At 44.7% G+C, this 27659-nt stretch overlaps 1 protein-coding gene across 2 annotated transcripts in view; it reads left to right on the top strand.

Moving 5' to 3' along the window:
• LOC121720726 (mannosyl-oligosaccharide 1,2-alpha-mannosidase IA) overlaps positions 1-27659 on the top strand; it is a 197347-nt gene that overhangs the window by 141830 nt on the left and 27858 nt on the right. For both annotated transcript variants that reach the window (XM_042107115.1, XM_042107114.1), the window contains exon 4: positions 1473-1553. In XM_042107115.1, the coding sequence (XP_041963049.1) occupies positions 1473-1553 (81 nt within the window). The remainder of the gene's footprint in view (positions 1-1472; positions 1554-27659) is intronic.

Raw genomic sequence — 27659 nt, 5'->3', positions numbered from 1 at the left:
CTATTGAGAGGTACACAATGACTGCATTGGGGGTAGGTTGGCAAAGCAGAGGCAATTACCTGCTATAGCTGCCCCAGTGTAATTGTCTAATCATCGGTGCTCCAGATTGCTGGGATGCTCTCCAGCGGGGGTCTTCGTGTCCGTAAGCTAGCCTTTCTTTTGTTGCACGAGTGGCAGCAATTAGGAATGTGCATGCACACACACACACACACACACACACACACACACACACACACACACACACAGACAAACTCACGCGCAAATACAGTACAATTCCAACCTCTGAGGGGCCCTCCAGCAATCTTAAGCTATGTTGCCTTTATGCTGATTATGTGTCTCAAGGTTTTTGGATGCATTGTTCGATACTGAAACGGACAGAGAGGATTGCAGACTTAAGCGCAGAGGGCTGACCACATATAGTATAGTATATTACAGATGCACTTTTACCTCAGCATGTTTGCTGAATAAGCTAGCAAATGTGCCTTGATGTTGACCTCGATGTTGTTGTAGTAACTTTGATGAGCTATAGATTAAGATTGATCTAAAGGTGTGAGCCAGGTGGAAGGTTGTGTGTTTTTACAGTAATACCATAATGTGCTTTTTGATGTGTGTAAAATGAAGGTGGTGCCTTTCATCTTAGATATAAAACATTTGTGATTAATCAGTAAACAGCTTCAAACCACTGGCCCCCGCAGGTTGACAGTTGTAATATTAATGTTGATATTAATCACATGCTAATGGTAATACGTCCCAAGCAACTGCATGTAAATGTTGGGGAGGTGTCACGGCAAAATTATAAAAATATTTCCTCAAAATTGATGGCCCATGAACACTGCTTAAAAATAAAACTGGTTACTTAGCAACACCTGCTTGCTGACTATCAATTCAGAACTCTCCAAAGACGATAGCAGATACAGTCACCTGTGGCTACCACCCACAAACTCCCACAGACCATCAACAGACCATCACAGATCATCAAGAATATCAAGTGCCATCACGTGTCCACATCTGCACCTTTACAGTTCTTCATCACCTTTTTACCTGCATAAAGTCTCTCATGCAGGTTTCCATGACATTCACACCACTCATTTTGCCAATATCTCTCCCCTTCCTGTAAAAGGAAGCTCTTGGGTAAGCAAGCAGAAAACAGATCAGTATCCCTATAAACAAACTCAGAGAGTTTGCGTATATTTCTGTAGTTCTCCAGTGGTTATGCTTTAGATGCTGGTTCTGTTCTGTTCTCCATCCGGTTCTCCTGTGGTTATGCTTTAGACTCTGGTTCTGCGCTGTTCAGACTATTTTCTTTTTCCTCTCTGATTATGTTCACCCCAGTAGACAGCTTGTTCACTGATTGTGTTCCTAGTAGACCCATAGTAACACCATATCAAAAAGTTTTGTTCATCCGTTCTTCTTAACTGACCTGATTCCATCTGTATTTCTCAACAAATCTGTGTTTTTCTTCTTCTCTACAGAATGGCGAGGCCTCCCTCTTCGAGGTGAACATCCGCTATGTTGGAGGCTTGCTGTCTGCCTACTACCTAACTGGAGCAGAGGTAAGAGGAATCCGCATCTGTTACACATGGTATTCTGTGTGAATCTATGCCCCTCTTTACTAGGAGTCAGATGAGCAGTTCAAGTGATGGATGAATAGTGATAAAAAATCCCATTTCAAAGGCATGAAATGTTAAATCCCTGCCCCTGTCCATTGGTATGCACACAGTCTTATACTTAAACTCTTACACACACACAAACGCGTGCTCATGCACACACACATACACATACACACACACACACACACACACACACACACACACACACACACACACACACACACACACCAACACATCTACAACCTCTCCCCTCTCTGTAGCTGTCTGTCATACACATACATTCTCTATTTCTTTCTCTCACAGATGTGTGTGAGTCTTTCTTTTGACAGTAGCCTTCATATGGTGTGTGTGTCTGTGTGTGTGTGTGTGTGTATATGTGTGTGTGTGTGTGTGTGTGTGTGTGTGTGGCACTTTGTGATTTGACAGGATTTTAATGTGTGTATGGTGTTCAGTGTCTCGTCAGATGCAGATTCAGAGTCTTCATTTAAGTGCACCGAGTAGTAAAAGGCTTAAGTGCACAGCTTCATCAGTGTCTGAGTCTCAGATAGATTATATAGTGTAAACAAGTAATAAACGTACAGCAGCAGCAACAACAACAACAACAACAACAACAACAAATCTTTAACAGCTACAAGAGATATGGCCGAGGCGTCAGTGCCCTGCTGATATGGCATAGTGCTGTGCCTATCCATCCACCCACGCGCCAGCCAGATTATCTGCCCGGCCGTCTGTGTGCTATCGGCTTTCCTTCTCGCTGGATGCCCTCTGGTCCCTGGCAGGATATTGTGTCTGTTTGGGCAGAGCACAGCCGAGCAGAGTTGGACTGCACCGGTCAGGGCTGGTCAGAGCTGGGCTGGACTGGTGTGGACTATGGTCTAAAGTAGCTAAGGAGCGACAGGTCTAAATTGCAGGAGAGGAAGTTGCTTGTTGGGGGTACCAGAGTGGGGGAGGCTACAGAACTCAAGCCTCTTTCCTTCTAATGCACCTTGCGCACTCCTTCATCAAGGTCTGATTAACCTCCCCACCCTTTCTCTCATTTTCTCTCATCTTCCTGCCCTTCATCTCTCTCTCTCTCTATCTCTCTCTCTCTCTCTCTCTCTCTCTCTGCCACTGCTTTTATCCAAACTTGCTTTGTTTGGCTGGCAAGTCTATGCATATTTATATTGTTTTACTGCTTAAAGGCGACTGACAGGGTAAAATATGCTTCTCTTTCTCTCGCTTATCTTTGTTCCTTCCTATCTTTTATTCTTTCTTTCTTTCTTTCTTTCTTTCTTTCTTTCACTTTCTCTCACTCTCTGTCTTTACTTGTGATGGAACACACAGTGTGTGTTACCAAATCAATATATCAATATGGTTTAGGACTTACAGTGTGTATGTGTACAGGGTCGCCAGGAGTACGGCTAGTCCAAAACATTGTGCCCATGTACTATGGTGTGTGAGTGAGTTCTGTGTGTGTGTGTGTGTGTGTGTGTGTGTGTACTTGCACATGCGTGTTTGTGTCTGGAAAGGCCTCATTATGGTGTGTGTGTATGTGTGTATGCAAGCACGTTCATATCTGGAAAGGCTCCATCTTGGTGTGTTTGTGTATGTGTGTGTGTGTGTGTGTGTGTGTGTGTGTGTATGTGCGTGCATGTGCATGTGCATGTGCATGTGCGTGTGCGAGTGTGTGTGTGTGTGTGTGTGTGTGTGTGTGTGTGTTTGCCATTAACATTTATGACTATGCCCTTTCCCGCAGTGCTGGTGTGTGCACCCCGGATGACCATAAATCTGTCCTTGTGGGCCTGTTCCTGTCTCCTGCCTCACTGGGCCATTTTACTGGCCCTATCTACCTGCCCCGACTCTGATGAGGGCAGTAGAATGCGCTTATAGCCCCATGATATCAGCCGGTGGACGGTTTGTAGCGGTAGATAGTCACGCAGTTGCAGGAGGTGATGGGACTGGAGGCTGCCATCGATCACAGTGGCACAAGTGAAACGTGTTGACATCAATAACCCAGTCGATGCTGAGTGTTGGCACCAAATGGACCCCCTGTCCCGCAAAGTGGTGCAGCTCTTGCTGATGGCAAAAGGCTCACAGTCAGCGACATTGTACTGTAGGTTCTGATGGTGCTGAGGTAGGTTTGAAACAATAATTAGAGGATTAGAGGATTGAATGATATCCTTAGCAGTAAGCATCATTGGGCAGTGAAAAGTAGCAAATTGTACACTTAGTGTCCATTCTGATCTTCTATCTCTATAGCTAATACCTGGCTCTAACCCTGGTACAATACATAATTTTTACCTTGTACCAAACCGTATAGGGAGTTTTTAGCCACATATTCCGTTTTTCTTTAAGCAGTGTATCAGTAGGGTGGTGTTTAGATGAATATGCGCATCAGTCCTCAGCAGCTTTGTATGGAGATGTAATGTATGTTGGAGATTATGTTATGAGCAAGTGAAGAGGTTTAGTGTAGCTTAGTATTCTTCAGAGACTTTTCTGGTTATGTTGTTATTTCAGTAACGACAGCCCTACTGTGATGATCAGTGTTTCTCACCAGGCTTCACTTTCAATCCCAGAGTATTTTGTAGTGCATCACTTGTAGTGCACAACAAATAAATAATGTCAAAACATTATTCTGATGGAAATACCAAAGAGATAGCATAGCACCTGACATCAAGACGGCTTGTTTATCCCATTACCTCAAAACAAAACAGCATTGCAGCCCTCTCCACCAGTGTGTATTGGACGCCTTATCACCCGACAGCAGGAGCCTCGGGCTCATTAGGTGAAATATGACCTAATATAACAGAGTGAAATGGCAGGTCTCAAAAGCGTAATTTGGAAGTTTTGTGACTTCGCCAGGAATCGCTTTCTGGAGCATGCCAAGGTCTGCTCTCCCTATTTGTCTGCAGCCTTTAGACTGAAATAAAGCAGCAAAAGGAAAACACAATGGCGACCAACCCAAGTGTTTTGGGGGGCATTTTCTATGGAGCTCTAAGCAATTTGTCCCTCTATTCTTATCATGGCCAGATATGAGTCACAGATGAGCCACAGGGCCCTTAACATCCTTGAAAGTTTGTGAATTTCAGAAATATAATGCAAGGCCTAGAAATCTAGACGCACCCTAGCGGCGGCAAATTAATTTGCTCAGCCTGTACGTCTAGTATCAAACAATAGGGATTTCTATTGGCTGACGCCGTGGACGTCATCCAATCACAGCGCTCTATTTTGTTAGAGAGTCTTAAGGCGGGCTTAACAGGATAACGACAGTCCTGTGACGGTGAACAACAAGGAAGGTGGCTATAGCGAACGAAGAGCGGTTGTTTGAATCGGCGTTGGCGTCAACTTTGGAGGAGTTGGACTTGTGCTTTTCTTTGAAAGTTGAGCAACACAATGCACTTAAGTCATTCCTTTCAAAGAAGGATGTATTTGCCGTTTTGCCGACCGGATACGGATATGGTCGTAGCGCTGCCCTATTGCATGCCTAGGCAGTTTGAAAGTCTGCCCGCCCCTTGGATTAAGCGAGGTGAATGGTTCGATTCCAGACTATACATTTCAATGATATAGGATGGCCCGCCAGGCTAGCAAGGCCTTTGAACGTTTTTGAAAATAGAAATAGGTCATTAAAAGTGCTTGAATTTATACTTTACACTCTTTTTCATTGTTGTCTTTGAACTTTATTTTAGCCTTATAGTTTTCATTTGTAAAAAAATAACAGTAAGTAACCTTGATTCGTGTCTCAAATTGTGTCAAGTTGGGTCCATGAATTTGAGTGAATCGGGCCCGAAAAGTTCATTTTCAGAAAAGAGCTTTTCTGAAAAGTCCTATTTTCACTTTGTGGAGTGGTGTGTGTGTGTGTGTGTGTGTGTGTGTGTGTGTGTGTGTGTGTGTGTGTGTGTGTGTGTTCTTTATGTGTCTGTGTGTGTGTCTACATGTATCTTGGTGAGGAATAAAGACTGTGTGTGTGTGTGTGTGTGTGTGTGTGTGTGTGTGTGTGTGTGTGTGTGTGTGTGTGTGTGTGTGTTCATGCTTCATGTCCACCCTGCTCCCTGAGAGGGCAGAGAAATGCAATCAGCTGTGGGAGAGGATGGTTGCAGGACACGCACAGACATCAGGCAGATGGCGGTGAAGAAAAGGGGAGAAGTACATTCACTCCCCACTCTGCCCCAGGCACAGGCCACTGATTAAGAGCCTCTCTCCTTCTCCTCTCCCGCAGGAGATAAAGGTCCCTCGCCAGCCACCGTAGTCTCAATCTCATCTATCCCTGAACCTGTGATGGCCTTCCTCAGGGCCGCTGTTTTCTTAAGCGCTTAGATGTGCCTGAGAGAGGACTCATTTGCACCCCCTCCACCCTCGCGCTCACTCCAGCAGTTTATTTCACGGCAGTGACCCATTTTTAATTTGGATGAGTTCCTGCCATGCCATGTTAGGGGATGAAATAAATTTTACACACATTTTTCTCCTTTTCTAGCTCTCTTTCTATCCCTCTCTCTTTCTACCCTTCTCTCTCTATCTCGTCATGTTGCTGTCTTACAACAATTTTCTGACCACCTCCTTTCATTGAGACAGAAGAAAGATGTCGATCACTAATGTAGATTGCTGTTACAGTAAGTGTCATGTTGTCAGTGTGTGCTTTAGAGGCCTTCTGTGGTCCTGGTGAAATGTGACGACGGTTTAGGGGAGACGGTAGTTCTCCTCAGTGGCAGAGGTAAAGGGAGGGCACTAATTAAAGCGTGTTGAGTGTTGAAGTGGTCCCGCCACTGACTATCTTTAAGTAAAAATGTAAACCTATGTCAACGTGCACATACAGTACACACACTTAGGTATAAACACATACGCACATGCACACAAACATACACATATGCACACGTGTGCTTATACAACCTGTGTTGTGCATATTTCACAATCCCACACCAGTCTGGGAAGCAGGTGTTTAAGTGCCGTGAAGTTTACTCCTGCATATTGCTATGCCCACTGGCCATTGCACCACTCATACACAGACACTTACAGTTTATGCATGTCAGAAATGGTCTGTAAGCATTCAGACAACATGGCTATACTTTTGTGTGCCTTGTTGTCATTAAGAACAATTGGTGAGTTAGATATTAAACCCGCTGTATTAAGACTTCTTTATCAAAGCCTACTCCTTTCTCAGTACTGTCTTTCTCGGTCACATTATAGTGTGTGTAGTGTTACTCACAGCAGATTGCGTTCCGTTTTTTGGCACAGAATGCTGCTCGCGTTGATGCAGTCAGGACACTCCAATTGAAAACAATTGTAATTAAACGGATTTTATCGCTAATGTTTGCTCGCATCACATCCTGTTACGACAGTGTATGTGAGGCTGGCCAATTCATAGGTAGGAGGATGAAACTTTTATGAACAGAAATCAGTACTCCTGGCTTTCACATACCTAGTGGTGAAACATTTAAGTATCATGATAATCATTATACAGACAGTGACCACTTACATGATACGCCTGTCAATGTGTTATAGAATTAGGTTGTTATTTTAAGAGACAGATATACAGTACAGCCTTGAATAAAATTGGCTTGGACCTCCTGGTAAATGCATTGCTATTATTTAGTGATAGGCAGAGGAATAGAGGATAAAGACATAATGGTACAGTATAAAAGCATGTAGGACACAGCAGGCAGATAAGTGCTTTATTCACCAGCAGCAGATTATACCTGCGGCTGCAGCGTATTGAAAATCACAAAGGACCTGTGACTGACAGGAAGCAGCCGGAAGTAGACTGATTAGCCGTCCCGCTGTCATGTCCCGTCAGTGGGAATCACGGAGGCCGGTTGTCCGTCAGTCGTTGATGAATATTCAATGCAAGTGCTTATGGTTAATTAGTCTCCTCCCCATCCATATCTTCCATGACCTATATTATGCTGTCACATTGCTTCTCTCTCTGTCTCTTTCTGTCAGTGAGGTACATCAGCCTCTTTCCTTCCCTTCCACTCTGTCTCTCTCTCTCTCTGTTTTCGTGGGTGTATTGTGTCAGTCTGGTGTGTCTGCTGTAGTCCACGCTTCTCTGACAGGATTCTGCTCTCCTCATTAGCGAGGCTGTGAATCTTCGCTAAGAGGGTTTTGAGATCTAAGCCACACAGCACCACAGTATACGCTAGGCACAAAGACAGGCCCAAACAGGGGGAAAAGACCAGCAACCTGTCAGTTGTTTTGGGTTAGTTTACTTCATCACACCCACCCCTCCACCCTCTGCTTCCAATCTCGGTCTCCAACACAAAAGCAAATTGAATTGGGCAGATTGTAATGCGACTGCTAATGAGACGAGCCCAGTGAAATCATGGTCCTTTGCCTCCCGTTTCTCTTCTTTTGTTTGCGTTAGACTCTTTGTCTGCTCTCCGTCAACACTAGGCCATCTGCGCTCCAAGGCCTCATTAAGCGAGACCCGTCTCTCCCCAACATCCCTCTATCTCTCTCCATCCCTCCCTCCATCTCTCCTCTGTTTGGCCCCGAATGTCGATGATGCATCAGGCTCGCCATGTTTTAGGGCTGTTACCAGCCCCTTTAGGGGAGCTGCTTCAGAGGACTCATAGCCCACTGAGAAAGAGGAGCAACTTTGTCCTCTTTGAAACGTTGTTAGCAAAGGCCCTTAATTGGCCAGTCACTGAGCACATTTTGACCAGCCTCTCTTTCTCTCTCTCTCTCTCTCTCTCTTTCTCTCTCTCACTCTCTAACTCTCTCTCTCTCTCACCAGAGATGTGTGTTCTGACCAGCTTTGGATGCCCTCTTTTTAGTTACCCTAGTGGTACCGAGGCCGTTGCCAGCTAGCACAAAAGCTGTTCATTACTGTTTTAGGATTTTGAATATGTTTCCAGCAGGGTTAGATGAAGAAAGAGGGAGAGGCAGTAGAACAGTCATAAAAGTTGAGATAGGAGAGCTATCAAGGGAGAGAAGCCTGTGCGTTAACTTCTCACATAACCCGCTGTGTAGACGCAGTGTATATCATACTGAGAATCAGGCCGTATGTTTTTATATACGCCATAAAACTATATTGAGTACAATGTCGTGCCATTAAGAAACTGGACTGTAGCTGGCTGTCTGATGGCATGACATAGATCTTTGTTTGTGGGTTAAAGACCCAGGCTTTTAACGGAGAAGGTCGGTATTGATCGTCATAGCTATCCGCCACAATCAATGGCTTCTTGGAAAAGTCTCATCCCCAACGGCTGTGGGTTTGTGGTTGATTTGTCTGTACCCTGGTAAAAGGTGTTCAATAGCAGAAACATTGGTCCTATTAGATGAAACAGTATGAACTAGCTGCTTTGGAGTTCAAAAGTGCATGGACATTTTTTGGCTATATTGTCAATTATTTTTGTCCAGCCTGCTCAAGTACCCATGTGATCTTCTTCTACCTCTGTGGCAGATGATTTCAGAAAATTGACAAGAAGAGGGCAGCATCCTCTGCAATCGACTGCACCCTTTGTTTTATAGCCTTCACGTCCGTCAAAGACCCTCTGGTCCATCAGTGTTATAGATGTACAGTACTTACAGTATTATCTTCCTGCACATGGCAGGGTTTAAAGGGCCGTGTCTCAAATACAGAACATCCAGCTGAGCTGCCGCTGTGGAAACCTTAAAGTTGTTAGGTTTGAAAATGGATGACAGGGGCCTACCGAAGTGGCTGCCGTCGAGGACAAATCCAGTGAAATTTCTCTAGTGTGGAGAGGGTGGAGAGTGATGGCTGACTGAGTGCTCTCAGCCCCATGGCTAAAACATCAAACAAGTTGAGACCGAGACAGACTTCGCTCTCAACGCTCTGGGCCTCAAGACAGAAAGAGGTGGATCAGAATGATAAAGGATTAGAATAGAAAATGAATCGTAAAAATTACAACTTAGTGATCTATGATTACTGATCACTTATTCTTTTGTTCTTCTTCTGTCGGTACACTCATCATACCTGCTATCCTTCTATCCTCCTGTTAGAGAGAGACAGATTGAAAGAGAGAAAGAGAGTGGGAGGAAGAAAGTCCAGGCATAACAACAGTGACACTGCTGCCAACCTATCAAAAGCACAGTGCATCAAACGGCAGGCTCCAATACCCACGAACAACAGAGAGTGCACTGAAGCAAGCAGGATGCAACTGACTGGAGATATCAAGGGCACAACAGCATTCAATAGCACATTCAATAGCAAAGCGTCCAAAATACAAAATGGCACTCCGAGCGCTCATTTTACTGAGGTAGCCAGATCACAAGAGACTAGCAGGGAGGAATGTTAACTTTACGTGTCATCAGAGACACTGTTTGTTCCCTCTCTCTCACTGACACACACACACGCACACACACACACACACACACCGTCAATACATATATGATTACAGTATAAATGTTGTAGGTTTACCTATCATACCTATCATAGGCCTTGTGAGCACGGTATTCTTTCATGAAATGAAAGGTAGGGTACCTGGCAAGAGTTAATGGCTAAATAATGAGCCATACCATTTGGTGCTGCTGTTTTCATGCACATGCTATCCCCCGAGGGCTCCACATCTGCTTTGGGTAAATAACTAGAGAAGCGTACTTTGCCCACTTTACCTGTTTGTGTGCTGTATCCATGTGCTTCCTGTTTCTTATTTCACAATACGTTTAACAACCTTCCCATCTTAATCCCCTGGTTACTGTACCTACCTCCCTCTCTCTCTATCTCTCTCTCTCTCTCTCTCCTTGTCATCTTCTCTTCTTCCCTCTCTTTTTCTGATGTTCCGCTCACTCTTGGTTGTGTAACCCAGGCAACTCACACCGTTTCAGTAATTGATCTGTTTCCCCTTGTTTAGTGTAAAGCAATTAGCTAATGGTCTGTTCACTTTCGCCGGGTGCAGTGGGAGATTTAGGAAATGGCCCCCCCAGGGCTTCTGTCCTGGGGAGGGATAATCAGGCATAGGGATATCGGAGGGATAACCCAAGTGGAGGGGGGGGGGGGGGGGGGGCTGCGGGCTATTACATATGTGTGCCTTGTGACTTTTTACGACACTGTTAGGGCTGGTAGAGAAGTCATGTTTCATCCACCAGTCAGCCGTGCGTGCAAAGCCAGGGCAGAGAGAGCGCGAGAGCTGCCTGTAGATCTGGGGCAGCTGATAGAGTAATATCCTGTTCCAACGCCCTCACACAATCCCTGTTGCCCTTTATGCTCCCCTCAGGGCTCTCCATCATGCACAGGGCTCGTCTCTCTGTGTTTCAGTCTCCTTGTCATACACACAAGTACACAGACATACTCTCTCTCTCTCTCTCTCTCTCTCTCTCTCTCTCTCTCTCTCTCTCTCTCTCTCTCTCTCTTTCTCTCTCTCTCTATCTCTCTCTTTCTCTCTCTCTCTCTCTTGTACACACACACACACACACACACACACACACACACACACACACACACACCCTCTCTCCCTTATACACACACAAACACACACACACACACACACACACACACAAACACACACACACACACACACTGCCCTCTGTACCCTCTGTACTCTACAGCTTAAACTTGGAATGGTTTGCGGCGGGTAGATCAGAGCTGAATTTAATTGAAACTACTGTGCAGTGAAATCACAGTGTGAGGGTCGCTGTCTTAGCCCTCAGAAAACTTGTTCTGCTGTGAAACACAGAAGAGAGCCAAAATGCATGAGTGGGACACAAGCCACCAAATGTCCTATGGTGTCTCTTGCCTCTTTGTTGTCTTCTCAGGAAATCTCTTCCTGCCTGTTTGAACTGTAGTCATCCTGCCTCATGCGCTTTAGGCAGAGACGACTCTTCAAGTTTTCCTTCGTTGTCACTTGTCAACTCTTACATGGTATGAGCTCTCTTTTCTCTCCCCCCACCACTTGATATCAAACACAAAGACACTGGTAGGCTGTGAGACAGGGCAGTTTTCATTTTCTATGCTGGTTCGCCCTGTAATAAACTTGCCTTAGAGTGGATTATCATTTTGTATTTTGTTTCCCCCATGGGGAGGACATGACCTCTGACCCCGAGCACCCCCCACTGTGTCTGTGAGTGTATTGTAATGGGAGCCATTGATCAGAGGTCAACTGGTCAGCAGTAATTGGCCACTGACTCACCTCCCAACATTGCTTCCATTCTTATTGCCTCAGTATGGTGACAGTTGAGCTGACCTTTGATCCCTAGAGAATGAAGAGGGCAAAGCAGAGGTCAAGTGATGTAATGTCTCTTTCTTTTAACACATCTAGTCATTCAAATCCAAATTATTAGATACATTAATAATCAGATTAGTATCTATATTTTAGAGCCAATGTTGTCACAAAGTATCTTCATAATGTTTTTTATGGAAGCAATAACACTTGAGTTGACTTCAACATAAACAAAAAGGGACTCTCTTAATGTGTACTGATTGTGTCCCTATCTGCTGAGTCTAAATCATTTGACATTGTGTCCTTCCCTTGTGCACTTACACACTGATACTCATGGAAACAGTGTTGGTATTCTGTGTTGGGATCAATGCAATCCTTCTCTCTGAAATTCATTTCCATTTTGCCATTGCAGAATGACAAATCTAATTCACCTTTGGATTTCTCTCTCTTTTTCCCCCTTCACCAGAGATTTTCAGTCACCCCCAGAAGGGGAGAGTGGAAACATTGCAGTCCAAGTCTGTCATTGGATATGCTGTTTCATATGCATAGAAACCTAATCCAAAAATCTGGGACACTATCCAGGCCTTCACTGAACAACTGAATGATGCTGCCTGTCAAAAAAATGTTGTCACTTTGCATTTTGGAGCCAAAAGCCTCCCACCAGAGAGGAAAACTAGAAGGTGACTCATTTACAGATGAAAGTATTGCAGAAGGCAACCAATCTGCATGCACATACACACACCTACACATGTGTACACACACAGAGAAACACACACACACAAACTTTCACTTGTTCAAACTCACTCACTCACTCACTCATTCACTCACTCTCTCTCTCTCTCTCAATCAATCCCTATTTCTGTCACACACACACACACACACACACACACACACACACACACACACACACATCTCTCTACCTCCTCTACCGCTCCCTGGGGTTGTGTCTCGGTGGACGTTTGGGCAGGCTGCCCACGCTGTGAGGCCCTAGCTGGAAGTCTGGTGTTTAGCATGGCTAGCAGGCCCATCTATCAATCCATTAGAGACAGAGAGGCAGCTCATTGGCCCTGTTCAGTCTTGATGTGTAGCCATCACAAGCCTATCTACCTATCTATTTTACTTTTTCATTTTGACCTCACTCTCATTGTCTCTCTCTCTCTCACTTAACACTTTCCCTCTAAGCCAGTCATGCATTCCTGTTAACACAATCCAAAACACTAGATGTGAAGAGCTTTGTAAAAAGTAATAAAAGTAACAAGATTAACAAAAATAACATCTTTATTACCAATTTGAATGTTAGGGTCTTTGGTTGATAGGGTGCTCCCTGTTTTGGGAGACGCAGGTGAACAGACGCCCAAAAGCCCAGTCTCACCTCTGGCTAACATGGCTCGATGGTATCCATGGCAACATGGGAGTCAGGAGTTGAGGATGGATGTAGGCAAAAACAAAGCAGAGAACTATGAGTCATATATTGTGAATCCCCACAATGCCCCTGACAAAGTGGGCACAATTACCTTGTACCTATGATGAAAGTGGACATTTATGTGTCTATTAGCCCATACCCTCCCTTCACCTTTTCACCCCATTTTGACACAACCTGTAGTGGTGTTACGTCACTGTTAGATCTGACATATTGTTTATGCTCTAAATGCTGCACTGTTGCATTGTTCTGAATCATATCAACACTTCAAAGGCAGAAAATTGATAAAGATGAAAAATGATCAAAACTTGATATAAAACTTGATATTAAACGTCCAATCAGCCATCGTGGTGGCTTGGGACCTCATGGAGGAGTGTTCTGGGGGTTGGCCAAGGGATACCGTGTTTGACAGGCCAATGAACAGTGTGTGTGTGTGTGTGTGTGTGTGTGCTGGGGCGAGGGACGATTTGTTTGGTCGTAATTACATTCCAGACTTTCACAGTGCGCGTCTGTGGTCTCAGTCCACCGCATTCCCATCAGCCCTTTTGAAGACAGCTGGGATGACGTCTGCGACGACTCGGGAGTGGACGTGTTCCTGATCCGATGTGGACCCAGGCCAGGCCAGTCCAATGGTGCCGCTCCCTTCTGTGGCTGTTAGTTCTGCCACCCTGCACTCCACTTGTTTCCCCTTTGCCAGAAACAGACTTCAGGGCATTTGTTGCTTTTTCAAAATCATCTCTTATTAGCGCTCACTATGGGTTTCTGCTCACTGTAGATATTTTTTTTCTGTCTGTGTCTTCCTTCACTTATAATGGCAGATGGTTTGTTTATTTTTGTTTATGTGTGAATGTTATTAATCTGAACCAATCAGACTAGCAGGAATATGGCCTCATTTTTATGGAGTTATTGCTGGTGCGTGATTTGAACCCATTATTTACAAATACCTCTGCTATTCTTTATGTAAGTCTTTTACATCTTCTGCATTTCAAAAACATTTGTGTAGGAACAACATAATATGCTTGGTCTTCGCATGATTCTATAGCTTCATCTCCCCTTTTCGTCATTGTCCTTTATTTCTTTCTCTCTATCTCTCTCTCTCTTTCTCTTTTTCTCATTCATTCTTTCTTTCCCTCCCTTTCTCATTTTATTTTCTGTCTTGGGCAAGGTAGAACTTTAGCAAGAGAACATTAGCTTTCATTCCCTCTCCTGAGCGAGTCTCTTTCATGTCTGTCCAGCCTGTCCTAGTCCCCACAGGTGGTTAATTCCCCCACAGGTCTCCGGGGTAATAAACCGATGTGCTGTATTTATCACCCCTTTCCTCCCGGACAGCCGAGCAGGCAGGAGAGATCAGAGAAAAGAGGAGATGCTGAGGCCGTTCTGCCGTAAACTGCCCCCGGGCTGATTGGATGTTTACCAGAGGCGTGTCAGTTGTGATCCGCTGCCAAGTCGGCACCCGAAGACAATGACGCCTTCATTTTCTTGGTGCTTTTTTGTAATTGCGAGGCTTTCGTTTCTTGTGTCTTTCTGACTCTGATGAAACCGTCGTAACTGCGACAGGGTATGGCAAATTGCAGCGCATTGTTCTCTTGGCAAAACATTATCGTTTTTTTCTTTCAATCTGCTCCAGACAGAAATAGCCTGCAACATCTGACAGCCGTTTCAATTTCAGTGGATTTTCCCCCCTCTCTTTTCCCCTTTTGCTTAATTTCCTTTTGTGTTCCAGGCACTAGGACAAGAGCAGTGCGTTTCTGTGTGTCCCAATTGGCATGATTGGTGGCAGATTCTAACATAATGTCAGTGACGTGGTGAATTGAAAAGAGAGAGGGAGGAAGAATGCATGTTAAATAGGGAGGAATACATTAAACTTGGCAACCACTTCTTACAATGCACATGCATCAAACAAATCTGTCACTTCAGCTTTAGGACACAACTCTGTTTGGGCAACGGTAAACAGCGCAAGATGTACAGTACTCATATTTCCTCCATAACATACTTGATGCAAAGCATGTCTCGAGTTCCAGATTTACCATGCAGTGTGACAAAGAGGCGAAGAGACATGTTGTTGGCCTCACACAACTTCACCTCTCCAAAAGGTCAGTATCTCCACAGGTGGATGTACGCTAATGCACTTCTTACTTACCTGTTGAAAGTGCGCTTAAAATGGTGACAGTGTTGTTAAAGGTCTCTGCACTGTGCCCTGTGTTGTGGCAGTCTTGTGAATGACTCACATTTGAACAGAGTGAAACCTTTAAAACTATCCTCCTGCTTCGTTGTGTTGATGCTGGGTGACACACAAGTGGATCCTTTCTCGTAAAGCACAGATCCGGTTAGAAACGCCTCTGTGTCCTGCTGTCTTTGAAGTGGATGCAGTCTGCTTCAGTTGAGAGCTGCACCTAATGTGAGGAGACCATGGCCTAAGAGCACTGCTGGAAACGTGGCAGGCTAGTCATGCGGTGTGACAGGGCCTGCAGTGCAAACACTCGCTCTGACCAAGCCAGGCCCGCACTGTGGGAGGACTGGCTATGAGTGATGGCAGCCTTTCATTATATATAGCCCATTTTAAACCATTTTAAAAGCTTAGATTTAAGATGCAAGAGAATCAATTTGCTGAAGAGTGCTTCTGCCTAATAAAATAACATAGAGACATATATACAGCAGCATGTTGTTGTTGTTAGCAAGTCTGCTTAGTCCCAATTAAAGCCCAATTCATGGTTCTGCTTCAAAGCGACAGCATCGCCACACAGAGCCTCTGTGACACCGCGTACCCCACTACAACCCCTATGCCGCTACACCTCCTCCAAACTGTCATTTCAAGGCGATGTAGACCACAAGGACTGATTGGTCAACTCGCCCTGTGTGTTGATAGTCGGTGTACTTGTTGGTAGTTTGCTGACAGAAGCTTTGCAAATCACCTCAGACAAACATTTTAAAATCTGCACTTTGCCAGCAAGCAGCACTTTGTGGGCAATTGTGGGAAGTTCACTTGCTAGCATAAACTGGCTGGCAGACACCACACAAACAACCTCAGATGCCTTTTTTGGTTACAATAACAAGGTTGTTGGAATATATTGTGTCCTTTTCTCAGTAACTTTTGCAAAATCTTACAAAACCTAAGCAAGAAAAGGCAAACCATCACATTAATATTTATTAATGCTCGCCAATCTATGGAATTTGCCACTCCAGTTATCATTTTGGTAGTGAGCTACGCAGACACACAATACTCACAGCTGAAAAAGATTTATGGCCCTATCATGACAGTCAAAAGCACATCGTCACTCGTCAAAAGCTTATTCAAATTTAGTAGGATGTGTCCAGTCCACATTGGAAGGGGTTTTCGTTATCAAACGTCAAGCGCATGGCGCAACAAGGTGTTCCTAAGTTTTTTAATCAGTCATGGGTGTGTTCGGGGCGTAACATCATTTAAACCAATGAGAATGACATCTGTCATTCCCTTTAACAGTGCAAAGCGCAATGTCAAATAAATGCATCGGTATTTTTACATTCAACGGCACATTTGAAGGAGGCTACTTGCGAGACCGTATGGAATTCCACTAAACCATGCATTTCTAAAGCCTAGCATAACCTTCACGCATTTGCACTCCTGTATTATTTGAACTCAAAGTGAAACTAACTTCACCATGGTGTCAGTCAACGACAATACAGTTATATGCAGTTACTTTCACTATTGACTGACAATGGGTTACCATCGAAAAAATAGGCTGGAAAAAGCAACACTTACCCTAATATTGCTCAAATGACTGAATAAAACAGCATTTATGCTGCAGAGGAGTTTCTTATATCTCGTGACAGTCCGTCTTCAGCTGTGCTCCATACTGTCTCTCACCTCTCCCCTAATCACTTTTAACCGTCATTACCAATTTGCAAATGATGGTGAATAACTACTCATCATGAGATGTACAGTATTTCATAATATCTTTATTCTAATTATGTTTCCCATTGTAATCGTGCAATTTGTAATCTTTTGCTTGGATGTGCGCTGGTGTGCGTTCATGGATGATAGGTGCACCCGCCAATATGACTGTTGACAATGCGCTCTTAAAATAACATATAAACAACTCGCCATAGACCTCTGACCAGGTGTACAATAGCGATTTTTAGACAATGCGCTAAGCCACTCCCTAAGTTGTTAATTGCCACACCCCTGGGCGCAAATAAACGTGCAAAATAAGGAATTAAACTTCGCGCCGGGTGGAAAACGAGTTTTACGCCATGCGTCAGTGTGCAAAATACAGCCCTTAGAGGCACAGAACCATAAATCAGCTTTAAGGCTGAAGAGGCTGGTACCTGTCTGTGAGTATATTGTACTCACAAAAGCCACACACACATTAATACTGTACAGTGAATCACCATCATAGGGATACCATGAGAATACTGTAATTTCCCTTTGGGGATGAATAAAGTATATCTATCTACACACCTATCTATCTATCTATCTATCTATTTATCTATCTATCTATCTATCTACTAGTCAGTTTTCACAAAGGGTGCGCTCTTTCCTCACCCAAGGCAGGGTGCTGTGTGGACTGATGATCTGGAAAAGCCCCCCACCCACCAACCACCTACCTCCCCTGGGTCACCCCAGCTGTGGGTTGTCTGATACAGTAGGTGTCTGCATCGACACTGACACTGACAGCTCCACCTGATGCCTCACCACACGCCGATGGCCAACACAGACAGGCTAGCGGAACATGACGTAGTGCTGTTTCTTTTTCTTCCCTTTGTTTTTCCCCTTCTTTTTCCTCCTCCTCGCCCTTTTTTTTTAGCAGAAAGGGCTGCTGTGTAAACAGAGCTAATTGCATCTGCCAGGGCAGCAGCCTAACTCTGAGAGGTGAAGTCAATTAATAATTAATTTTTGGATTAAGTCAAATTTGTGTGATTGTTAGGGAACCACATAACCACACATGCTAGGGATGTGGGAGTGGGAAGTGGGGCAGTGCATGTACCAGGGTAACTAAGTTACAGCTGCTCATGAACCTGAAACTGCAGCGGTCATCAAGATCTGGAAGGTCTGCATCTCAATCTCTTGTGACAGTCCCATGGTCTTGGCATGCACAAAAAGGGGGCCGTGCCTTTTCTATCATTCCAAAGTGCTCTCCAAAGTGATCTCCGACATAATTTCCCTGTGAATTATTTTAAGTTACTGGCCCCCTTTCTGTCTACTGTGTAGCAATGTGCTGTGCTCACTTTCTCCTCACCATTGCCCATCAGAGTGGCCTGAGATGGTAAAGGTGCAGCACAAAAAAAATAGAATATTTTATTTAAAAAAGTGAAACTTTCATATAATCTAGATGCATTACACATGGTTATGGAATGGTTATGGTTATGGAATTTAGCAGACGCTTTTGTCCAAAGCGACACATAAAATGAAATATTTTAAGCCTTTTATTTGTTTTAATCTTGATTATTCTAATCTTGATCATTATAGTTTACAGCACAATAAATAAAAAAATCCAGTACCTCATAATATTAGTGTAAAAAATTATTATAGAATAATAATTCAGAAATGTCGACCTTAGAAGAGCTCTAATCAGCCAATTAAGTCAAAATACCGGCAATGGTTTCCTGAACATTTAATCTCTCAGTCTGGGCCGGGCAATAGACTTCTCCACTATATTCAATTTTTTTTTAGATGCACCTGCACGTGTATGAACATGGATAAGACAGGGCCTGGTCCATGTTGTCAGGCTCTGGTGTATGCGTGCAGGATGAGATAGCCCCGACCTCCCAGGGTTGTGTTTTTGAAGCTGACATGTCATGGTGTCAAAAGGTGCTGGACTGTGTGCTTCTCTCCACAGGCGCCTCGTGAATAGCACCTTTACATGACAGGTAGCACTGCCAGGCAGAGTACCAGGGAGAAAAAGTGAGGATAAATAAGTACATCCTACATCTTTCCCCTTCATTTCTGAGTCTCTTAACGAGTGAGACAGCTTAAGCTTTCTTGTTTGCAATTTTTGTATTTTTGTTTGTGATGCCATCTGTATGCCCAGATGACGACAATACCCTTACTGAGATAAATTCTCAGCTGACATTCATCATGAGTTTTAATGGACAATCTGCTTTTTACCTTGATGTTACCTTTAGCTTTTAAGTTCCAAGTCTAAAGTGTAGCACTTTAAACCAAAGATTCTAGAGCGCTACGATGCTTTAAAATTACTGCCATGTGAATCCTAATTAGCCTGATACGTCATACTCAGATTCTATTCAGAATATAGAACTTCCCGACCTCAAATGTTGTAGATGGTGCTAAGTTCGCTAAGTTCTGATGATTATTTGAAGATGAGTTGATACAGATAAGCTGGTAAAATATGAAATTTATTTTGGTTTGGTTGTTTTGTATCTGATCCTGTAGTCACTGCTGTTTATCATTGGATTTTATTGTATGGAATATTTTAGTGCCCTGTGGCCATATCGGACATCTGGATCCCTGTCCCCATACATCATTACCACCTGCTGCATCCTGAATGGAATCCTTATAGCCTCCCAGCCTCTAGAGCCGAGCTGAATGCTGACCAGCTGTTCATCACCGCGCTCCTCCTTGTGTGAAGGACAGATGGAGGACATGCCTGAGCCTACTGGCTTCTGACCAGCTCTGGGGTGAAGATACCCTCAGGTGGCAATAAAATCTAATGTGCCCTTGAGGTGGGCAATAAGACTGGGGCCCAAAGATGATGCAGTACATGTAGTGAAGCAGTGGTATCTGAAGACGTGCTAGCTGCATGGGCTTAGGAAGGGTCTTTGTTGTTGGTATTCTAGCCATGTTTTTGGAGAGAACTGGAGGGGTTAGTTAGAATGACAGCGTTGTGAATCACCGAGAGAAGACTCTTTCCTTTCCTCCTTCTGAGCTCACAGTTGATCAAACAGATGGAGTGAGCGCTGATCTCCTTGGCTGAAACCATAGCAACGCGGCGCCAGGCAACGGGGAACCCTGTTCAACTGGTGTTGAGCAGTCCTCTGACATATGGCTATGCACGACTGGGAGGAACCCGCGGGGTAAAGAAGTCACAGAGGAGGATTTCAGGGAAGAGGTTGGCCGGTGGCATTGGCAAGGGGGGCTGTGTGGAGCGAGGGAGATGTATGTCTTCACAAGTCTCCATTTGTGTGTTGATGAAGCTTGTGTCCCTGGAGGAACAAACTTGAGCGCAATCTACGCAGGGAAATGATGTCCAACTGATGGCCGGGTTGGCCGGGTTGGCCGTGTAAATGGCTGCTATGCTAAAGAGAGGGAGAGAAATGGCAGCCACCTGCTAGCAGATGATGGCGACGAGGGAAAAAAATGATTTGACCTTGGATGACTGGATGGAAAGATATTCATATATCTTAAAGTTGTTTGTTGTCACACAGTGGGTTTAAAAAATCATCACAATAAGTGAAAGTGAGGGCATCGTATCACTCAGAGGGACAGGCCCCCCCTTTGAGACAGGCTATTCATCACCTTCCTCAGAAACCCATAGCAGGCAGGGCAGATCAGGAGAAAAATGCTCCCTGTCTGCCTGCTCTCTCTCCTCTTTTTCTGTTCTTTTTTCCTCTCTCCTCTCCTATCTTCTGTTCTCCTCTACCATCCTCTCTCCTCTCCTCTCCTCTGTTCTCTTTTCCTCTCCTCTCCTCTGTTCTCTTCTTCTCTCCTCTCTTCTGTTCTCCTCTACCATCCTCTCTCCTCTCTTCTCTTCTCCTCTCCTCTCTTCTCTTCTCTTCTCCTCTCCTCTGTTCTCTTCTCCTCTCCTCTCCTCTCTTCTGTTCTCCTCTACCATCCTCTCTCCTCTCCTCGGTTCTCTTCTCCTCTCGTCCCCTCTCCTCCTCCACTCCACTCCCCACTCCTCTCCCCTCCTCTCATCTTATTTCTGCCCTTTTCCCCTCCTGTTTTCTCGTATCTTCTCCTCCTCTCTTCTCTTCTCTCCTCTCGTTTGCCCGTGGCTTCCTGCTTGGTCTGTAATAAATCTCTTGGTGCGGGGTCCAGACTTTGCAGCAGGAGCCAAGCGAAAAGCTGAAACGCCCTGAGAACACCGACATCAAGTCCAGCGAAATTTGTTTCGCGTTCATCTGCCAAACCCCCCAAAGCTCTCTGTATTAGTGTGGTCGTGCGCACACAGGAGAGAGAGAGAGTGAGAAAGAGAAAGACAGAGTGATGGAGAGAGAGAGAGAAAGAAAGAAGGTGAAAGAACAAAGCTTTGCCAGCTTGGCAGCCGTGGAGGAAAAGGTCACGGCTTTGGCTGCGGTAAGACGTCTGCGCTTCCTCCTCTAGAGATGATCATCTCAGGTGACCCAGGTAGGAGCTGGCCCGTGAAATGTCAGGGCTTTAAGCGGCGCGTCGAGGGGAAATGTCAGAGCCAACATATGTTGTTTCGCACAGGCACAAGGGGCAAAAACGGATGATGCCAAGTTGGTGACCTGGAGCCAGGACGCTACCCTGCACCGGGCTTACCATTGCTTTTAGCTTTCCACATGGCTTGCCTTCTGTGTGTATGAGTGTGTACGTGTGTGTGTATGTGAGTTTATTTGTGTGTGTGTGTTTGCATATGTGTGCATTTGGGTGTATGAGCCATCATGTGAATTTGTGTGTGTGTGTGTGTGTGTGTGTGTGTGTGTGTATGTGTGTGTCTGTGATAATAACACATACATAACATAGTCAGGGCTCAGCTGCTGTCCTCTCGTCCATGTGGCCAACTTAGCGTGGCGGTCTGGTAATGTGCGAACGCCACTTTCTCACACCAGATGCTTTTACCCCAAGCCCCATCTGTCCAGCCCCATGACATACGACATGCTCACCATCCTGGGGCAGACGGCGAACAACCTCAGCCACTAATGAGAAGACCAGGCAGAGCAGGCGCTGTGTGAACTGTGTACGGCAGCGCGACTGCACCACAAGTCGGCTCCTTTTGTTCTCGATTTCGCTAGCACAGTCGAGGGATAAGATGCAGGGGAAGTGGTTGCATCTCGTTAATGGCAGCGCGAGGGTTAGTGATTGCTAAGGGCCGAGGCGTGAGGGTTGATGATTCTGAAGGGCCGGGATTGAGAGTGACACAATAGGAACGTGCTCGACGTGAGAGCATCCCCTCCTTTGTTTTGCCTCTTGAAGGTGGAAACAGCTGGTGGAAGTGCTGTGTCCTTTGATGAGCTCTGTAATTGAGTTTTGAGGGGTTTCTGCTTTCTTTTTAACATGATGAAGACGAGAAGAGGGTAGAAAAGGCGAGAAGGAGAGGAAAAGAGAGAGAGAGTGGGGAAATATGATGGAGTTTTTTAACGGGTGTTATCTGAAGCGTGCAGCCTTGGTGTGAAGATGAACTGTCGGTTCCTTGTTTCGGCGGGCTCCAGGCTCCTGGCTGTTGGCAGGGAGGAGGAAGTGGATTACATGCTGTGTCACTCCAAAGCCCACTGACTTTGTCACTTCATTTCCCCCAAGTGCAACCGCACAAACACACAGGGGTGGATGGGACTTTGTGGAGAAACATACAAATGCACAGAGACAGAAAGACACAGACACACACACACACACACACATAGACAGTTACTCTAGACCCCACACCAACACACACATACACACACACACGTCACGTCTGGACTATATTCCCTTGTGATTTTCTTCTGAGTTTATTTCTCTTGAGGGCAGCTTTGCAGTCTTTATGAAAGGTTTAGTTCAGTGGAGTCCTGTCCAGGAAATAGACCTGCTTCACGTCACACTGTTTTTATTACTGACTTTTAATTAGCTGAAGAAACTGAACCCCTGACAGGGAAATGCTCTGCTGGTAAACTCCTGGTTTTGGGGGGGATCCATTTTGCACCTTTATGTAAGTTTGAATTGGACCCTCTAACATAATATCACTGAGGCTCAGAAATGCTGGTGTAGAGATGCTTAGCAATGTTTCACAGAGTAGGCCAGTGTTGTATAGGACAGTGAGAGAGAATGCTGGCTATGTTGTGTCCACACTATGTGAAGTAGTTGCGTTCTGAGGATCTCACCCACCCACACATACACACGCACACATACGCATGCACACACACACACACGCACGCACACACACACACACACACACACACACACAGCAGTGCTTCTGATGTAGAGATGCTGAGCCATGGTGTTTCAAGCAGTAGGGCAGTGTTATGTAGGACAGTGAGCGAGAATGCTGTCGTTACTGTTTAATGAGGTAAATTTAGACACATCACAGTCTTTATCCGTATGCTCATTTGTTTACCATTTTATGTAAATTTAACTTCACAGTGCCAGGCCCTACACTGTTTATAGACTCTGAAAAGACTAATGTCTCAAAATACCTTTGCAACAGTCTTTTTTATCCTCTGCTTGTCCGGCTTTTGCGAGAGAAATAAAAAAAACAAGGAGGTAGTACCAAAGGCCCAATAGCTCATCCTGTCATCGCTTCATGGGCCTGACCCGATGCGTACTGACAGGCCTGACAGCCAGCGGCCCGGACTAAAAAGTTTTTAACGAGGCTCTTCGGGCTGAACAAGGCGCTTTTATGAGATGCGAAAGTGGCTGGATGCCGCAGGAAGTGTGCTGTTGCCCCCCTTTAACGAGGAGCGAAGCTGACATTTACAAACAGCCCTCTCCCCCCACCACTGCTTTGTACCCCCCCCCCCCCCCCCCCCCCTTTAAATACAGGTGAGTGCATGCTTCTGCCTACCCAGACATCTGAATTATTGAAAGGCCTTGTGTCTTCGGAGAAGAGGGTAGGTGGGAGAGGGTAGGTGGTGGGGGTGGGGTTCTTGTCTGCACGACTACATGTCCCTCGACTCTGTTTACCTGTGTTTTGATCATTTTCACCAAGAAGAAGAATACCCTATATAAACAGGCACATTGTGAATGAATGCAGCTTGTGACTATAAACTGTGAAGCATAGCAGTGTGTTGTAATGGAATTACAGTCGCTTATTTATATAACACCTCTAACAATAAACACTATCACAGGGGATGTGTGTGGCAGGGAAAAAAAACACCCTGTGTGTCTGAAGGAGCCACTGAGTAGAAGTCAGCTCTGAAGCAAAGTAGGATGATGGAACGGGTGGGGTGGGGGGCGGGGATCAAAAGCCAAGCAGTGAGAGAGACAGAGAGAGGACGGGGAGGAAGAAGTGTGAGATTTGTACTTGGAACAGGACGTTTGTGAGGAACGCATCCTGGACATGCTGAGGTTAAGATCGGTGGATTTTATGATGTAACTCAGTACACAGGAGAAGCTGTGGCAACGATGACAGATGGTTACCTCACCTGTCTTTCACCGAGCGCCTGCGTTCTCCCCGCAGGCAACAGGGGCGAGTGGCAATCAGACGGATGCTGCTGCTGCCACGGCAACAGATACTTACCTCTTGGGAGTAATGGAAGCTGAAGGTGAAGGACATCCGGGGAGATTTTATGCAGAGCAATGTGACACCAGACGCCCACTCTGTGAACTTGTGAAACATAAGCCCGAGACGTCTTTCCTTCCTACTCTTGTGAGAAAATAGACGGGTCATTGTGACATTGTGTTTCCTGACTGTGATTCTTGGTTAATCGGTAGTGGGGCAGCTGTTGCTCAAGTGCTCAAGTTGGGAGATTTCCTGGAGCCTCATTAGAAAATGAAAGCGGTTAATTCCGCGAGTGATTTATGGCTCTTGTACATCACTTAATATGATTAATGTGGCCACTCGCAGCGCCAAAGAAACCAGCACCTGAGTGAGGTGAGTGAACACACCATGCACCCCCTCGCTCTGCCACTTGGGTTAAGTTGCCCTTAAAAGCACCTAAAAGGTGTGGTCAGTGATTTGAAGTCAGACAAAGTTTTGTGACACTTGGCTGCCCACTTCCTGCCAGCTATCGTGAGTGTAGATTCTCTGAGGCTCCAGGGTGATCTCCCCTACAGCCCAAGGCTCTTTACATAATGGAAAAAGTAGCTGGTTCATTAACCTTAGCCACTGTTGCCAACCAGTTGATACCAGGAGTTGGCCTTTAATGACCTTTAATGGCCTTTAATGACCAAGTCCTACCTAGGGCAGCACCTTCTTCTGGGAAAAGGCTTCAATTGCTTGCTGAAGTAGAGGAGAGGATGTGTTATACGGGGGACTCAAAGCAGTTACAGAACTAAATGTCCCTGAACTGTTTTTTTTGATGACTTACAGCAGAGGATTTTGGTCATTGTAGGCAACATTCAGATGTAGAATGGTTTGGCCTCTGTCCTTGTGTATGTTTTGCTTAATTAAGCATTTGTCTACTATGCTGCAATGTTGCACAATGTTGAAAGTGGGACACTGGGAAGTGGGACCTGTCAAACCCACCCATGTCACTGCCCACTTGGTTAGACAGCCATGAGCTGTCTCTTAATCATGAGACAGCTCATGATTAAGTTATAGGATGTCCCTATGCAGCGGCCCTGACAAGATAATGTGCTTACTAAATGAAATGCAGGAGAGGACTGTCAGCATCCTTACAATGGACACAAGAGGACAGTAAGTTTCCACTTCCACGGGTCACTAACTGTAACCACAAGACTAAACACTAATTAAGTGTTTTGTTTTAACAAAAGGGTTTAAGGTATCGAATGTACTTCTATGTTAGTATTGTTTTGGTACAGCATTAAATTCTATTCAATATGAAGCGAAACTGCAGAAATGCTAAAGAGGTAGCTCATAAAAGCACAGCTGCAGTGATGGTTCTTGCCCCCTGGGGGATGCGCCAGGCTATCAGTTTCAGTGATGGTTGCTGGCAGTTATGTCGGATTGTGCCTGTTCATTCATTTGTTTTATTTTTTATCATTTTATTTTATTTTATTTTATTTTTTTTAAACACGCTGCAGGGGTACATCTCACAGCATCTGTTTACTCTGGTGCCTTCATCTTTGATTCATTTGATCTTTATGTGTTTGTGTTTGAGTGTGTGTTTTTCAGGTGGTGGTGTATGTGTATTGGGAGGTGAGGTGGTGTAGGTGGATGCCTATGTGTGATAAATAATGCAGACCCAGTTTTATTTGAATGTCACGCTCGACAAATATTTTGGATTTGAAAGCTGGTACACCTCCACTTTGGAGGTGCTTTGGAGATCTTTTGTGGAAGTTAAGGCATCTCGATCACAGAATCGATGCTGCATCCCTAAGGCCTGGACATTTTGCGTGCTTTTTTTTTATCAATATGTTTATTAAGTGTTTTCCAAGTAGTTTAGTACAATGGAACATAAATTAGGAGTAACACATGTCTATATGGAAAGAAAAGAAAAGAGGAGAAAAAACAAATAAACAAAGAGACACAAAACAAAACAACAAAGAAGTACAGGGCGTATTACTCAAGATAATGACATGTACTGTTGCATCACTGGTACTTTAAATCAAAACAGAATTGATCAAAGAGGTAAATGGTGTATTGTGAGTCTCAAAATTGTTCAAGATCTCCATCAAATTGAGCAAGATGGTCCAAGAATGGCTGCCAAATCTTGTAGAATTTTTTCAAGACTGTCCGTCATGGCATATCGGATTTTCTCCATGTGTAATACAGAGGCAAGATCTGTTAGCCACGTCTTGAAGAGAGGCACTGCTTCTGACTTCCAAAGCCTCAAAATCAGTCTCTTTGCAATTAATATTCCATACATAATGGTGTGCTATACAAGGCGACTGTGAGTCAATAGAGACAGGGAGTAGCCAAACAGTGCCACCTCTGGCTCGGGCTTGAGCACACAACCATACATTTCAGAAAACCAATGGAATACTACACACCAGAAGTCATACAATTTTGGACATGTCCAGAAGAGATGGGTTAAGGAAACATCAGCTGACTTACATCGATCACACAAACGGGAAACAGTAGGGTATATTCTATGTAATTTCGTTTTTGAATAATGAAGTCTGTGCATGGCCTTAAACTGGATTAAGTGATGTCTGGCATTAATAGAACAGTATTGGATTCTACCTAGACTCTCCTCCCAAACAATATCATTAATCTGGAGACCCAGTTACTCTTCCCAAGCTTTCCTCAAAGAGTGGGTGGCATAGTTCACCAGTTCAGAAAATATCTTGACAAAATCTGACATCAAGTGTTTTGAATCTGGTGGGCCAAGCAAAAGACTATAAACCCTGCTTTCCTCAGGGAGGGATTCAAAGTTAGGCAGGTTTTGGCGGACATAGTGAAGTGAACTGCCTTTAACATCTTTCTTTTCAATGGCCACACACGCAGGGGTGGTTGTTGAAATTTCCAGGCTGTAGCCTTCACGCCAATAGGCAAGAGCTCTAAGATTTGCTGCCCAATAGTAATGCTGAAAGCATGGTATCCCAAATCCCCCCTTCTCTCTGGGTTTTTGTAAATGAGATTTTGATATTCTACAGTATGAGCTTTAAAACCCCAGACAAGAGGCATGACTATTGAGTCTAGTAGTTTAAAAAATGATTTTGTTAGGAAAATAGGAAGGTTTTGAAAGAGATATAAGAGATATCTTGCCAGTGAGACCATCTTGATAGCATTTATACGACCCACCATAGAAAGCGGGAGTGTGCGCCACTTGCCAATATCACCTTTTAATCTTTCCACCTTTTCATGAAAATTCAGTTTAGAT

Source organism: Alosa sapidissima, chromosome 10, assembly GCF_018492685.1.
Source record: "Alosa sapidissima isolate fAloSap1 chromosome 10, fAloSap1.pri, whole genome shotgun sequence".
In the NCBI taxonomy this organism is placed as follows: domain Eukaryota; kingdom Metazoa; phylum Chordata; class Actinopteri; order Clupeiformes; family Clupeidae; genus Alosa; species Alosa sapidissima.
Note: the sequence above shows the minus strand (reverse complement) of the source record. Positions and strands in the feature narration are given on the sequence as shown.